This window comes from Numida meleagris, chromosome 1 (assembly GCF_002078875.1).
Source record: "Numida meleagris isolate 19003 breed g44 Domestic line chromosome 1, NumMel1.0, whole genome shotgun sequence".
NCBI lineage: Eukaryota > Metazoa > Chordata > Aves > Galliformes > Numididae > Numida > Numida meleagris.
The window spans coordinates 174,913,143-174,930,016 of record NC_034409.1 but is presented as its reverse complement, the minus strand read 5'-3'; the positions used below and the strand labels follow the sequence as shown (position 1 = coordinate 174,930,016).

Sequence of the window (16,874 nt, the reverse complement as noted above, 5' to 3'; positions counted from 1 at the left end):
CCGTTTTTAACAAAGGTATCTTTTGCTATTTCAGGTAGAAAAAAAACCCTGTTTGTTTTTTTTTTCCTCCCTTCACATTGAGCCCTCAATGTCATAGGTGCCTGGCAAAGACAACTGCTCCTTTAAATTCTTTAAAATCAGTCTCATTTTCTTTCTAAATGAAGTCGCATTACCAATTTGTCTTCTTTGCAGTTACTGAAAAATGGGACTCGAGGGGCAGAGTACAGTAAAAGTTTGCTCTACCTTCAAATTGGTTACATAAATACCTGAAAGAATCCCTTCATCTCCCATTATGCTGAACAAACAGCCTTAAAAAAATAAAAATCCCTAAACATTAACTAGCATATTTAGAATCTCCAACCACAAAGAATCATGTGGGATTTAAAACTGAGTATCAGATGCATGTATTTCAAGCAATTGCCTCTCTGTGAAGAAAAGAAACTGTATTTGCAGAGTTTTATATTTTATACAATATTATAGCATGTCAACCTGCCCTCAAACAAAAGCAGCATACAAATTACCTTGACTAGGAATACAGCAGCATCCAACACAGCTTTGATATGACGCAGCCATCCAGAATTCTCCAAACCAGACAAGAAGTCATTGACAGACAACCCCTTTGTGCCACTGACTGAAAGAAAACAAAAGGTTAGAAAGCTGTAAGCAGTTGCAGGTCCGACGTCCTGCAATGGAAAAAGTCCATTCAGCAGTACAAAATTATTTTTCTACGTTCTAAGTTGATTTGGCACCTCTTTTAGAAAACCACCACACTCGTATGATTAAGAGAAAGGCAGTACGAAGTATGTTTTCCATCCAAAACTCTACTCCACAGAACTATGAGCCATGACAAGTGATGAGAGTAAGATCTTCATTTATGTCTAACAAACCATTCAAAGTAAATACATTGGTTATCCCCAACAGGGAGCTATAACCTTTGTCCTACCAAGAAAAGTGACACACGTGCCAAAAAGCTTACCAGAAATACTTAAAATTATTAATATTACTAACGAAGTAACTGCAGCCGAACAACATATACAGTTTCAAGCAGTCAGAAAGGGTTTTATCATCCCCTCCTCTCAACGAAGGAGATCCAAGTGAGCACAGTACAAGGAGAAGGCGATGCACTGAAAACCACACAGATTTTGTCTGCCTCCAGAACTTAGGTACTACAATACCAACTGATCTTTACTGTTCTCCCATGGTGTACTTTGATCCCACAACAGTAAGACCAACCAAGGCAGCAGATAAGAACTCAAATTAAAGACAAGCTGCCTTGCAGTATAGCACCAAGAGGTATAGAGGTACACTAGAAAATTTCTCACAGGGATGCTTCCAGTTCAGAAATGAGACAGACGACCTACTTCTGGTAGGACATCAAGCATCTACCAAATGTAGAAACTGATTTTTCACTAGCCCTTTGACACATGGTTTCAAACATCACCTCACAGTTACATATTATCTAAGCACTACTAAACAGAAGGAATTTGGGGGGTGGTGGAATTTACCAACTGATACACCTTCATCTGTGTGTGATTCTTAGAGATAATACCTGAAATTGGAATCTACAAAAATACCTGCCACAGCAGAAAGCTATTTTCTGCCTGGCTATTTATTATCCCAAATTAAAAACAAGATGATGCTGTAGCTGAAAGTTAGCAGCGGAGATACTCATATAACAGCTATAAAATAACCTTTATCTCTGAATATGGGAGGAAATGAGTCAGCAGGGAAAGTCAAGGACAAAATTAACCAAGTCATTCTGTGATGCAGTTCCATATTCACACAAGCAACCTGATGTAACAAAGACTCTAAGTTCTCAGAAAATACCCAACAAAACACTGCCTTCTGGAGCTTTCATGCATTCACGCTACATGTTTTTTAGCTTCCAGTTACACAAGTTTTGGTATACTCCCTATTGCTCAGGAGGACTCATAATGCTAGATGCTGCTGAATATTATAGCAAAGATAAGTTTCCAAGGAATAGTAAGTTTCCAAGTAATGCCGCGTTTTTTCTAAAGCCCATAGGTCTTCCTTAACTACAAAAAAAGAGCTAGCAAAGCATAGTACAATGAAATAACAAAACACAGATTCCCCTGGATACAAGACCTAATTTTAAAGGGCAGCCTGTAAACGTCAGTAAAATCAGCAAAAGCTGTGCCAGTTTTCTCTGGTCTTCGAAAAAATCAAGTAGTATAATTAGGTAAAAGTTTTGCTTCTGAAAGATCCTCCACATGACAGCACGGAGGAATCCGAGAACTACCTGATACTTTCAAGTTGCTGACACTAACAGTTTGTGAAGAACTCTCTCTACCTGTGTTCCTTATACCTGTGAAACCACAACAGTACATAAGCAGGTCCACCGCTCTAGGTGAAAGTAAAAACATGCCCCCCAAAATCTGGAAAGCCAAACATCTGCAGGGAACAGACTGGACAGAGAAGGCAATACCTAGAGGCATTATTCATGACTTTGCACCCCTACATTCTGCAGCTTAAGGCTTAAAGCCTAAGCTGTCAGCTACAAAATAAACAGGTTTCCAGCCCTCAATTTGCTTTCACCCAGATAATTCTGTCAAAACCAGCTTTTGATCAACATTTTCAGCTTGGTAGAAATACTTTGTCTGGTATCTTTTGTTTCTAGACTTCTATCATTTTATAACTCAGGGCAAAAATAAAAAAACATATGCAAAGAACCAATTATTAATTTTCTATTTCTATGAATTATCACAGACATTTTATACTACTAAGGGGTGAAATGAAGAAATTGCGTTAACACCTTTGTGCTAAACAATCATTTCCACTCCCTTAAGTTTCCCAAAAAAGTCAAAGATTGTTTTTGGCACCATTAAGTTGCTAGCTACTTCACAATAACTACTCTAAGATATTTTTGGCTATAGGGATCCCATCATAAAGACATGCCCTGCATGCACGTAGGCCTGAAGGACTACATTGTTCCATTACATTTGTCCTTATACTCAGGCAGCACTGGCGTCACAAGGTGACGGGATCCTGCAGTCAGAACCTTGTGACTGAAGCACGGTGGGGTAAGACAGGTCATTTTAAAACAAAGAATCACTGCACCCCACCACACTTCATGTAACTTTCAAAAACCTTGGTTAATACAATTCTACCATCAACATATATATGCAGCAGATCATAATGGCTACTATTTTCCCTCCAATATTTGCTGCAGAAATGTTGTTTCTTGACTTAAGCAATACCTTTTTGCTTATCTGAATTCAAACTTTTCAGACATGTATTAGTATATTTTCAAATGAATACAAAGGTCAATTTTTTGTTTGATAGAACAGACACAGTCTATGCAAAGAATCTTTGCTTAGTGTTATAGAGATGGACAGCATGCCCATTACGGGAACAGTCATCACGTCCACACTCAAGAAGGCTATTTTAGAGAAGTTTTGTTCCATTGCATACAGGGCCTTTAAAGCAGCAGCTGAATCAGAAGAACAGACTGCAAAGCCCCCCAATGTGCTCCATTAGAGAAAGACATTGCCAAATATACTGTCTTATATTCCATTTGCAAACAAATGTCTTCTCAGCCCTTTCCTTAGATTATGAAGGAAGCCAGGCAGACAAAGAGCTTAGGATCAGAAACACGCTGAAAGAAGAACAGTTGTTTGTTATAAATAAAACCGAGTACAGTCCCAGTTACAAAGATTTGAAAGAATAGGGTCATTGGTATCACATTGCTGATTAGAGAACATTCGTTTCAGCATATCTAGAAGAAAGGTCACACACAGAAGTTAAATGGTGTTTTCCACATTTGAAGTTATCGACCTTTCTCACAGCATTTCCCTCCTGATCACCTTACCAACATTGTATTTCTGTTAGGTTACTTACTGCATGCCTCTCTAAGTTTTCCAAGTCCTTCCTACCACTGAAGATGCATATTCCTTACTTTCCCTGGAAGGTGTAATTCCATATCCTTCTTCTCTTCCCCTTCCAGTATTTCAAGAGGTAACCAGCAACAGCATCCTCACACTAGGAACAGCATTTGAAAGTGTAGAGGAAATCCAGCACAGCTACTCCATTATTTTGCCTAGCTTCAGGTTTTAAATTTCCCTGTTAAAAAAAAGTAAGCTACTAAAAGACAGTCAACAAGATTTAGTTGAGAAGATTAATCGTGCAATTCAGATTAAAACTCTTTTGGCTAGGAACTTGGTACAATCACCAGTAACAAAAAACTGTCAGGAAGTGTTTTACCTCTACTACTCCTACATTAAAAGCAGAGTTTAAGGTATTCACAGAAACAACTGCTAGCAACAACAGCAACTAGATTAAACAATCCAAGACATCATAGATTTCTGATCATTTGTCTTATTGCTGTTATGTAGGGCTTTTTACAACCTGAAAACACCTCACTTCAAGAATCGCTCACCTTTAGATCTACTGTATCTCAGAGAAAGTCTGAAGGGCCAAAGACAGCAATGTTCAAAAGTGAAGTGATTTAGCAAACAAGCTCTTACTGCAAAGTGTGTTTGGGAACAAACACAAATGAAGGAATCTGCGACAACAAACTAGAAAAAACATCTACTTACAGACCAGCATTCAGCAAAACCCTACTGAATTATACCAGCTGAACAGAGCTGGAATGACTGTGTCCATTTACCCCAAAACCTGATTTAGAGAACAATTATAGAACTGTTGAGACATTACTATTTTTTTTGTTGTTCAATTTACATAAACCAATTCTCCACACAAGTTAAAATGCAAAAGATATTCCATCCTTAAGGAAACGTATTATTAAAGAAAAATATATGGTAAGGATCTGTTGGTAGGATCAATCAAGTGGAAACACAAAGTCTAAAGCTTTATTGTGATGCATACACTTGTGCATCACTTCATTACGCAGGAGCAGGTATCTTAAAATAAACCAAGATGTATGAGCTAGTTCTCTGGAACTGAAGAAGAGATTTGCAAGAGAAATAGATATTACCCCCATACTTAAAAAAAAAACCAAAACCAACCAACTGAAGTTCAGGCTCACACTGCTCATCTTTCTCATCTTTCCCTTCAATAAAGTATATGCAGGAATAACCCACAGAAATACATAATCAAAGCTCAAGCAGAATTTCACATAGAATGCCTGAGAAATAGGTTAGCAGCAGATACAGGCTCAATGAAAATGAAGTAAGACCACACCACTGGCCTGTAAAAATTCTTGACCAACACAGCCAGAATATCTTCATCTAGAGAGGCAAGTGTAAGCCTTCCCCATGGCTGGAAATATAAGCGTAATTCTAGAAGGCAAGCGCTTCTATATATACTATTAGTCACATATGTAAGTCTGACTTCTGCCACTGTACTGTAATCACAGCATTAATATTCCACCAAGTGTCTTAGATTTCTTTTCAGCTGTTTACCTTAGTAAAACATTAAAGGAACTAATTGGAAAAATACCACTAACATAGATTTCTGCCTCACTGCTTTCACCATACTGTGAACTGGGTCACTTGGCATTCTTCCCCCTTCTATCAAACATTCTGTAAGATGCACCTACAAGCACAGGAGTGGTTTGCCAAGACAAAGAGTTCAAGTCTTGTGCAGACCACACAGTTATTGCGAGTTCTGCATAAGTAAGTGCTCCTTCAACAATTAGTGTTCTATAAACACAGATGCACATATATACGTATGTAAAATAGTGTGTGTATATATATCCACGTACCTGTATGTATATAAGCACATATGCTTGGAAAAGAGAAGTCTTTCCCATAAGCCACTGATACAGTAATTAAGTTCACTCGACATATGTGCTACTCAGCTCTTTCTTCAAAGTAACACCATTCTTGGGGTTTACAGTTTAACAGTAAAGGTCTAAGGTAGTTCACTACCAGAGCAGAACACAGCTGGTGCTAAACGTGAAGCTTTGGATAAAATACTGAAATCTCAACACAGTTTAAGCTATTATTCAATAAGTATTTTCTGACGTACTTTATTTTCACATACACTATTATAGTACAGTTAGAACATACCTTCCAAAAGTTTTTGTAAGCTGGATCTCATTACATGAATATTTTCAATTCCAACAAACTGGAATCTAATGTTAGAGTAGTTGTCTTCATTTTCATAGCCCTTCCCAGCAGCTCTGTTTGCCATTGCATTAAGCTGACAAGAACAAAATCAGAATATTGAAAATCAGCACTCAAAACAAAATGTCAAATTAGGAACTAAAATCATGCAATTTTGGTGGAATGCACTGGGCAAAAAACACACAAGAGCACATACTATGAATCATGTCTAGAAAATTAACAGTTTGTTAAGCATTCAAGTATAAGAAAGGCATAGGACACAGAAAGCATAGTCTAAGTTCAATCTGAACAATTCATTTGAGATTTTCCAATTCTCTCCTCTGTGTTCCGAGCAATAAGCCTAAAGAAAATGTCATTCCTAGCAGTTAAAACAGCTTGGATCTCACTCTGACTATTCATTTCTTATCTGCGTTTTAAGTATATTTTAAATGCACCCCCTTAAAAATTCACTAACACACTCTGAATTATTGAATCACACACGGGCTGCTCCAAAAGTAATGCCTCCTACTTTATTATGTTGGCCCATGACATCATAGGCAGACATTGGAGGTATGGCAGTAGAAGTTGAATCTTCCCACAAATATATGTTATATTTTATTGCTGTGACACAGATGGCAGCAGAAGGGCAGCTTGACAAAATGGTGCCTGACATGAAAGTGCATATGAAGCAAGGTGTGTTATGGAATTTCTCCACAAGAAAAAAATTGTATTCACTGACTTCACTGACCTTTGCTGAACATTTCTAGAAATCAAACAGTGGATATAAGCACAGTGAGGCAGCGGGCAGCATGTTTCAGCAGTGGTAACAGTGTTAAAAACAAGCCATGTTCCAGATAGCCATGCAGATTTTATTTTAAAAAAAAAATAAAAATAAGTGCAGCATGCAGGCTCTTGTTTATCACTGGCAAAAATGCATAGCTAACAGTGGTGCCTATGCTGAAAAATAGTATTTTGTAGCTGAGTGTTATTGTTCTCTTTCTATCTGTTGTAGATTCCATGGAAATAAATATGAAGCATTACTTTTGGAGTGACCTAAGCATTACTTATGGAGTGACCTACATAGAGTTATTTCACTTGGAGAAGACCTTTAAGCTCAAGTTCAACCATCAACTTGATCATGTACGTGCGCTTTGACTTATTTAAGAAAGCAATTTCTTAATCACCTGACTACTGATTTTTATCTTTACCTTTAAGGAATAGCCAACAAAGCCATATTTAATGTGCAACTTGGAAAGATTAAGAGTTATCTCAGCACTTTTCTAATGTGCAGGAAAAGAGGCTAGCCTGCAGACCTACGTACCTTTGGCCTGGTGTCCATAACATACATGTAGCGATTTGAAGGATTTGCTTTACTGATTGCTTGCAACATGTGCTCATCTTCCAGGCACCTGGCACTGAAGCCTGAGAGAGGTTGGCTGCATCTGCAAATTGCAGCCTACAATAGGAAACAAGATAGCTGAAGTAGTTGAAAACACTTCCCATAAGTTTAAGATGATATCTAAACAACTTTCTTTGACAAAACCATACTGAAACTGAAAAAAAGCACAGGTATTCTAACCCGCAGACTTTAAAACAGACAGAGCCTAAAATTTAAATCTAAAGTTTTACCAAAACATTTTTTCCAGGCCTATCCATGGGGACAAGGTACTAGTTTACGTAATGAAGTTTAACGACAAAAACCCAAAAAAGTATAGGCTAAAAAAATAGAAAGAAGAACTTCAGTACCTTAATAAAGCAAATTACTCTTGATATGAAAAATTAGTCAGTTTTACTACATTATGTATGGTTTTATTGTTGCAAGTATATGTTACAGTCCAATGTACTCTTCACCGTGTTATTTTTCACAGTCTATTGCCTTTGTGAGGGTATCGGGCACATTTTCCAATTAGTAATCATCTTCAAATGTATGCCCTAGTTCAATATTTATCGTTCAAAAATTCTTCAACTCACCAAGGTGACAATCCTGCTCTCCCCTCAAAGATACACCTATCTAGAGACGGGCAGAAGTTGCTCCACACCACTGCCTACCAAACCTTGCAAAATCTTGTTTTTCACTCCCTAGCTCTCTTCTCCCCTTGCAAATTACTCCTCAATGGATAAATTATATTCTTTGGAAGGTTTTCTTTCCCCTTGCCCACTTTGACATAACAGATTTTACTCTCCATTTATCAAGAACTTGACAAAAATCTATCTTCAGATGGTCTTAAGGTCAGTTTCCGAAAGCTTTAATAGATTGAACTGATTACTGAAGGATTTCTTTTAAACTGGCTTAGCTTAATTCAGCATCTTATTAGACACTACTAATGTCAACCCTACTTAAGGTTATCATGAGTTATACTGTTCTAATTCAAGTCAGTGGACTTGCTTGCTTGCTTACTCTGAACTACCAGCAAATGTTGAGAAATACTTTTCAGAGCATTTGCATTAAGAGGAAAACAGACTATACCTTTTTATCTTTATGATAATAGGACAACACTGGGAATCTTCCTTTGCTTCTGAACTTGGAGCTACCAACGATTATGGGCTTGCTTGCAGTTCTGGGAACATAAAGCTCTCTAGGATAGGTTTCACAGATCTGAAAGATACAGATACTTTCTAAACATATGTATATGCACAGGGCACAGATCTGTCATTAGATACAAAATCCTACACTAGTTTTATTGCACCCAGTTGGAGAGCAGATAAGGGAAAAGAAAGGGAAAACTCCAACATAATTCTCTATATACACGCAAGCATCTCCAAGGAGAAAACACAGATAAAAAGGTATGAATTGAGTTCAAATAGACATCCAATTACTGCTGAAAAGCGCTGCTATATTAGCATTCACCTTAAGAATTCAATTTTTTTGGTAGAACTGTTGAGAACGTGTTCCAAGTAAGATATTGAAGCTATTCCCATTGTTTTGTGTTTTTTTTTAAAGTTGCAAACTACAAAGAAAGACAAAATCTATTCTGAGAAGCAGCTGTACCACAAGAGCCATTATCTACCATATCCAGCACTGCAGATCCTAAAGTAGTGTCCCTCTCAGTTAAGAGAGGAGAGCAAAACTGCAGAGCACCTGAATTGCTGGGGCTGGGCTTCAAACAATTAAGTCTACTCAAACAATTCCGAAGAACGTATGCATCCATGCACACATACTCTGAGTGAGGCCTTTTAAAATAAACTTTAGAGAGTTGTGAGACTGACTACTGATTAAGGAGTTAAGTCTTTCCACCTGTAAGTTCTTTGCTTGTGCTGCAAGCCAAGGGAATTCATAGTACTAGAGTGCCTTCTATTGGACCAGAGCTAGAGAATAAAGAAAAAAAACAGATGCAGAACAGAACATTTTTTCCACTACAACCCTTACCTTATAATCACGATTTGCATCAGACAACTGCCAGTAATCATTTGGCACTCCCATTCTCTTATATTCTTCTGCTAGATCAATAAGCTGCCAACCTTTGACTTGCTCAGATTCATTTTGCTTTGGATTATAGGAGAAGGCATACAGTTCTTCATATTTTGCTAAAAGGTGAAGAAAAATAAGACCAAGTAATGAGCTGTCCCCAGAAATGTGTAGGTAGAAAAGGCAGCACAGTTGGCAAAGCTTAAAACTTGAATTGAAGAAGAATCAAGGAATGATTTAGGTTGGGAGGGGCCTTAAAACTCGTCCAGTTCCAGCTCCCCCCAACATGGGCAGGAACACCTCCCACTCAACCATGCTGCCCAGGGCCACCATCCAACACCTTCAGAGCCTCTCCGGGCACCCTGTGCCAGAGACAGGCTGGGACATTCGTGCACTCATTAGAGCAAGGCAAAAGTCACAAAATGAACACTAACATAATGGCAAATTATTAGAAAAAGCTTCACAAGAGCTGAAAGAAAAGACATCGTCTTTAGAGGTAAGAAAACAAATGTAAATCTACTGAACATTAGAAGCAATGTTAAAGTCTTCTTTAAACTGAAAAAGCTTTCAAAATATTTTCTTACATTTTTCTAATACACTATTGACGTTATGTATGACAGCATTTTACATTGTTCTAAATATGAAGAACCACAGAAGGCCACACTAAGTGACAGGAGTTTCTATTGAAACTAAATTGATAGTATTATTTTAGCATCAAAACTTCAGCTTTTTTTTTTTTTTTTTTTAAGTTGCATTAAATTTGTAACAAATTAGTATTTGTTCAGTAGCATTTAACCTATGGAACCATCAATTTAAAGAGTCTGTATGTATTTATATTCATAATTCTAATGACAATACTTGAAATACAGAATCTACTGGAACCTCTCATTCTCTTGGACAACATCAGTGAGCTACAAAAGCCAGAAAACACAATAGTTTCTGAATTTGTGCACAGATTAATACTTCATTAATAACATTCTTTTACAAATCAAACTTGTTTTAATGTACATTTCTCAAAAAAAGAAAACCGTACATGGAATTTTTCTCATTAACTTATTACCCAGGCATATATCACAAAGTCTGTTACAGTTAGAAGTCTCACCTGTTCTTGACAGCTGAAGTAAGGAGTTATAAATGTCGTGACAATCCCTCTCCCTGGGAACAACAAAGTGGACTATTCTGAAGTTCTTACACTGGATGACAAGGGGGCAGCCAGAAGTAGTCAAGGGAAGTTTTTCCACTGCAGCAATGTGATGATGTAATATCTAGGGCATATAAGAACTCAGCGTAAGCATGCTGGTGAAAAATGAGAACAGCATACTACATTCAAGATCAGACTTAAGAGAGACTAAACTCCACTGTATATGGATTTTTATTAGATTTGTCAATCTTCTAACTATAAAAATACATTTAGAATAATCCAATTCTGGCATTCTTTCCTCATATTTTGAAGTGTCACCTCACATTAAAATACAAAAAGAAACAAAACAAAGGAGAAGTAACACATACCCTTCTAAACGCAGAAATCCAGAAGTAGAACTCCACTGGGGTAATTTCTATAGCTCTACTAACTGAACAGCTTATTTGGACCCCACCTCACTGGATGAAAGTTGTCTGACTTTTTATATATTTTTTTTCTTTAATAGATCTAAAGGAGCATGCTTCCTTGTGCTTCACAGAATTGTGAAATAAGTCAGGGAAACTAACAACATACAGGAGATAGTGAAGATGTTAGAATTACTATATTTAGCATTGTGTTTGCCTGTCAGTGCAATTAACATTTAATATTTTGTGCATCAGTCGTTTACTTACATCAGTTTTCTAACATTCAAGCCAAGAGTACAACTTCAGACTGCTCACAGGGATAAGAGAAACCTCTCCTGTACTATTATCCATTGTGTTGATGTAGATGTGACAATCTTAGCTAAGGGACTTTCAACTACTTTAACAGAAGACTGCCACAGTAATGGTTATCTGTGGTAAACCTACAGAAAGTTTGGGAAATGCATGAGAAACTAACAACTGCTCAATCCTGGGAAGAAAGCCACAGAAACATTACCTCATCTGAACAAGATGTTCTCAGCAGCATTTCAATTCCTTCGCCAAAGCAATCATCTCCTCATAAATATTGATCAGAATTAGTTATCTGAAAACTACGCTGCCAAATATACATTTATAAAGATAATATACACCAAAGAGAGACATTATAATAATTATACTTGATAGTTGCATTATCATTGCGTAAATGCAATATTCAAAGTACAGGTTTAATATCCTTGAAGTAAGACCTTTAAAGCAGAGGAGAAGCAGATACAAACAAGGTTTTGCGTCAAGTTCTCTCCAGCAGCTCCTTTCATATTAAAGGATAACGATTAATAGTAACGACAAACAAAATTGTACATTGTATCCAAGAATATATCACTGAAAAAGCTATTTTTTCTTGAAAACACCAGATAACCAAGGTACATGCCTACGTGTAAGAAATTTCACCTGCAGAAAAAAACTGCAATGCATGCCCAGCGAAATGAGATTTCACCCTGGAGAAGTACAGAGTGTAGGGCAATGACCTCAGGTAGCTGTGCTACAGTGGAAGCCAGAACTTGACGCACACGTGTGCCATCAGGGAACCGGGAAGAAAAGCTAGTGGGAGTTACTGTACTTTGCCTGTACAGTATTGGTCACAGTCATCAAGGAGCTGCAATCCCTTCAGAATTCTTTCATTCTGAAGATGAACAGCCCTCTGAAAAAGTGTACAAGGTCACCAAACCTAGCTCTTTGGATTTTGCTGTCTTGTTTAACCTAGGCAGGATCTGATATGATAAAGGTAATACAGAAGCTTTAACCCTGAAGCTCTAGTTACCTATCATCTCCCACACCACCTCTGAACTTCAGTGCAAGTCAGATGTTAAAGAAAACAAAACAAACACGCTACACATTTGGTCAACAACACAAGTGAAGGCTATAGAGAAGAAACAACAGCAACTTGGAAATACGAAAATTATTTTTAACATTACACGATTTCAACTGCAAAAGCGTCATGCAAGAGTACAATCTAAGTTAAGCTACTATGACACCATAAACAAGGAGAGCACAGGGAAGAATTAAACTTAGATAAACATTTTAGTAAGCAGAGTCAATGTTTAGGAAGAACAAATGCATCCAAAAAGCCCATGCTTCTGAGCCATGGCCACTTGTTATCCTTACCCAAGTCTCTCTCCGGTTTGCATCTATGAACAACAGATGAGTTGCTGTAAGGTACAGAGTTCCCGTCAGAGACTTATTGCTGGTGCTGAACCTATCCAGTAATCTCACGTGCTCTACCTGTAGAAAAATGTGGCAGAAAGCAAAACTTAATACTTAGCTGCTAAGGTTATGTGCTAGTAAAAAGAGACCAAGGTATTAGGTTTTTCTTAAAGAAAAAAAAAAAAAAAAACAGCTGAATTTCTAAATGCTGTATTTTGTAGGAGCAACCTACACAATCTCACACATTGACAATTTTTTGTGATTCACGTATCAGCTCTGTATTAACAGCTCATCTCAGATACACACTACTTCTCCAAATGGCTGGCTGTATCCTCATCACAGCTATAAAATCATGCTCTCCTGACTTCTCTACCGTTGCTTATATCATTCCCAACTTTAGAAGTCTCAATTACAACTTTTCCTCACAACTAAATTGAAATGCAAACATTATATTAGAAATAGAAAAATATCTCCCAGAAATGCAGGGACCATGCCCAAATTTGAAACAAAGAGCCTTCAAGTTTGAATCTTCCAAAGACAGATTTCCTCTCCTGGTATTCCATCAGCACTGTTTCAAAGCAAAGCAATTTTCAAATAGCCTTCATCTTATCCAGTGCTCATAACTTTACTGGCTCATTTGCTTTGTTTAAGGCAACCATTACATGCTTCCGTGTATGCAACAACAGGAAAGGAGTGTGGTGAATGGCTTATCTCTATGCATTCCTGCATTTCTTGGCAGCAGTGGCTCATTAGCACCAATTTAAAGCCCGAAGCTTGATGCCACTGCATTACACTCTTGACAGAACTCCAATGGCTTTCAGTCAGCAAGATCAGCACCCACACCCAAGTTCACATCTACAGCGCTGATGTTAGGCAGGTCTCATTTTATAGGTACAAACTTCATTACCTTCTAAAAATACACACAAATCACTAAAAAAAATTGCCTCTTCACTTCAGTTATTCCTTCTGATCTAACGAAGTCTAACTTTCTTTTTGAAAATTAAAAAACAATTAAAAAAATCCATGCAAAGCATCCAAAAGAGGATGCAGGAAATGCAAGCATCAGCTCGCAGCCCCTGCTACTACAATATTCTAGCTCTAGAAGGCAAAAAAAAAAAAAAAAAAAAAAAAAAAAAGAAAAAAAGGAAGTAGCATATATCTGTACCTCCAAACATGTTATGCTGTAATCAGCAATGTACTAGTTCTCAGACACAGAGCACCATAATCAATATAGTAGAGTGCAAACGTGGAAATTATTGTCAGCAGATCTGCACTGCACTCCCCAGCAAACTGACAAGTGCACAGAAATTGCTGCGGTTGTGTTACAGTAATAAAAGCCACAGAATCCAAACATGCAAAGTTTTCTTTCCCTCCGTATAACAAAACAGCTATTCTCTAGTTATGCGAGGACAGCATTAGTACTCCATCTCCTCAAAGTCTTCAAACTCTGAAAGCCAAATTCTAGGTGTACTTTGCTTACAGACAGATACAGTGTATTTTAGAAACAGTCTCCATAGATGGTATGCTCAGTTAAACCTGACACAGCCAAATTTAATGGGTACTCAGCTAGATAAGCACACACCTGTTTCAGGGACATGCTTGCTTTTCTTTAACTGTAAAGCTCTGCAAATCCTTTGTCCAGTTTTGGAGATAATGGATTCATAAGATACTGAAGACAGCTATAGAGTTTTAGCACATTTGCAAACAAAGTTCACTTAAGGAGGCAGAAGTAATATTCTGGCAGTAACAGCACTAACAAGTCAGTGATACAGATAACTTATACTCAGATACCACGATACCATAACCCAATTCCTGTGAAAGAGAATAAGCACATAGCTTGTCAGGACTAGGAGTTACAGATCAAAGACAAAAAATGAAGAAATGTTTCAATGTAACAGACGAATTAGTACAAAAAGCAAAGCTCAAATTCTCTCCGAAGACTTGCATTACAGATGCTGAAGAACCACATTATACCACTTAATGAGACAAAAATACACTGTATCATTCAAAGACTTATTACCACTCAGTACAATATTCCCTCAAGTCAGATGGAGCTGCCCCCTTCACCACTCAAGTCTCAGCCTTGCAGACTCACGGTTGGGATTTAGTGGTCAAGCTAAGTCAAAATTCCTCCTCCACTGGAAAAGCCATCGGTATTTGCACTAGCAGATTTGACTTCGAGTCCACAAACAGATTTGACTGAAGAAATTCCAGTCCTTTTCACTACATTTTAAAATATTTTTTAAAGACACTTCAACTCTAAAGCTCCATTGCAAAACCACAATTCTCATTTTCCCCTCAACTACTTGTGACCCATCGCAAACTGTTCTTCATTTGTTATTACCTGAGAATAAAATTTGCAGACAGAAGTGATTTTTAAGTTGACCTCGCTTCCTTGCTCAACATAATCTCTTGGACAGTTCAACTCCATGAAAAGCCCAGCTTTCTGTTCTGCCAGGAATTTGTGCCACCAGTTCAAAGACAATTTCAGCATTTCCACAAAACAAAAGGGAGATGGAGTAAAACCTATTTCATCACCTTCTCTGAGGGACAACAGCTTCCCTGCACAGCAGTTCACTTGTGCAAGGCTGCACTGTTATTTCAAGCTTACTGCTTCAGCAAAAGCCATCAAAAAGTTGTGAAGAGAAGTCACATTAGAAAAAGCACATTCATCTCCCAGCAGTCAGAATGGAGTCCAACTCACACCTACACATGCACGGACCTTGTATGGCATCTAGTGCAGAGGCTGGACTTTAGTAACTGTGCCTCCTATAACTGCAATAATCACAATTATTACAAACTAGCATACATGTATTTGAAACCACCTGGATATCCGAGAAACCATTAGCTTATAAAAAAATTAAGCAAGCATGACAATTATAATCAAGCAGTCACATTACTTTTAGCCATAAAACCCATCATTTTAAAGCAGATTTTTTTTGGGGGGGGAGGGGAAAGACATGAAATATATAAACTGAAACAACTGTAGGTCCTGTATCCTACAACTTGGATACAGTGCCTATTTCTCTCTTCAACTAGTTACATTGCTCCATAAAGGATTTTCCCAGCAGAGGCACCAAATATGCACTAGAACAATGACTGGATTCAAAGAAATCAGTGACACGCAGCCTTTATAGTCTCAAATTCAGGTTTGAAACTTAAACATCTACTCAGACCATTAAGATTTTTCACTTCTAGTCTAGTTTTTATTTTGAAATTAACTACTGACTGTAATAATAGAATATCGAGTTTCCAGATAAGGAGTGACAGGTTTATAAGTAAATAGGCTGATAAAGAAACCTTATTCCCAACCTGCCAATTAGGCAAAAAAATCTCAATCCAGTTAACAGAAGTGTTAGAGTAGCTTTGTTAGAGATCAACCTATAGCTTTATATATACGCATATGAACACATAAAAAGAAATAAGATATATAGATTTTGCATCAAGTTTTAACTCGGGTATTACTCCCTCAAAATTTAAAGCTATTTCCTTCATATTGGTTATAAACTTATTGGACTTCAATACGTGGAGAAAGTGGTAAAACACCCCATGAACCTAGACTGCAGCCAGGCTGCCAGGCTACAAACTGCCTGCTTGGCAACTCCCAAGGCACCACAGAGAACAAGGCAGTCCTCGCAGCAGACCTGGCAGTCTGGGCTGATGAGCAAGATAAGAAACACACTGCTAAAATACGACTCGGAAACAACTCCGGTGTATATGTATGGGTATAAGCCCTCTTTTTTTTCCATTATAAAGGAAATCAACGGGACAAAAATAGAAGGGGAAAAAGAAAAAAAAAAAAGATGAGCCCCCACAAAGGGGACAGCTCAGCCCAGGAAGCTGCGACCCTCCCAGAGGCCCGACCGAGAGGCCCGGCGGCACCGACCGCTCTGAAACCGGGCAGGAGGCGGAGGGAGAGCGATAAGGGCTGCGGGAGAGGCACCAACGCCCTCACACACCGGAGGGGCAGGGACGTCACGGGCCCGAACGCGCCCCAGTACCCCCCCACAAAACACCATGCCAGCTTCAGCAGCACTGTCACTCCCCCCGCGGTGCCGGCGGGGAGCCCGTAGTACCTTGGTGGTGCGGATGTGCTCCATGACGGCCCCAAACGCACAACTAGAAACAGGACGCGCTGCCGCCGGGCCGGGCCGGCCGTCACCTACTGCCGCTTCCGGAGCGGGGCGGGGCGGGGAGGG

General features: G+C 38.4%; 1 protein-coding gene across 2 annotated transcripts in view; it reads right to left on the bottom strand.

Moving 5' to 3' along the window:
* MTMR6 (myotubularin related protein 6) overlaps nt 1–16,874 on the bottom strand; it is a 28,196-nt gene extending 11,322 nt beyond the window's left edge. For both annotated transcript variants that reach the window (XM_021379218.1, XM_021379227.1), the window contains exons 1-8: nt 16,752–16,874; nt 12,637–12,753; nt 10,535–10,697; nt 9,394–9,551; nt 8,494–8,622; nt 7,348–7,482; nt 5,991–6,123; nt 522–631 (exon numbers count right to left, since the gene is read on the bottom strand). In XM_021379218.1, coding sequence (XP_021234893.1) covers nt 522–631; nt 5,991–6,123; nt 7,348–7,482; nt 8,494–8,622; nt 9,394–9,551; nt 10,535–10,697; nt 12,637–12,753; nt 16,752–16,775 — 969 coding nt within the window. In that variant the 5' untranslated portion in view covers nt 16,776–16,874. The remainder of the gene's footprint in view (nt 1–521; nt 632–5,990; nt 6,124–7,347; nt 7,483–8,493; nt 8,623–9,393; nt 9,552–10,534; nt 10,698–12,636; nt 12,754–16,751) is intronic.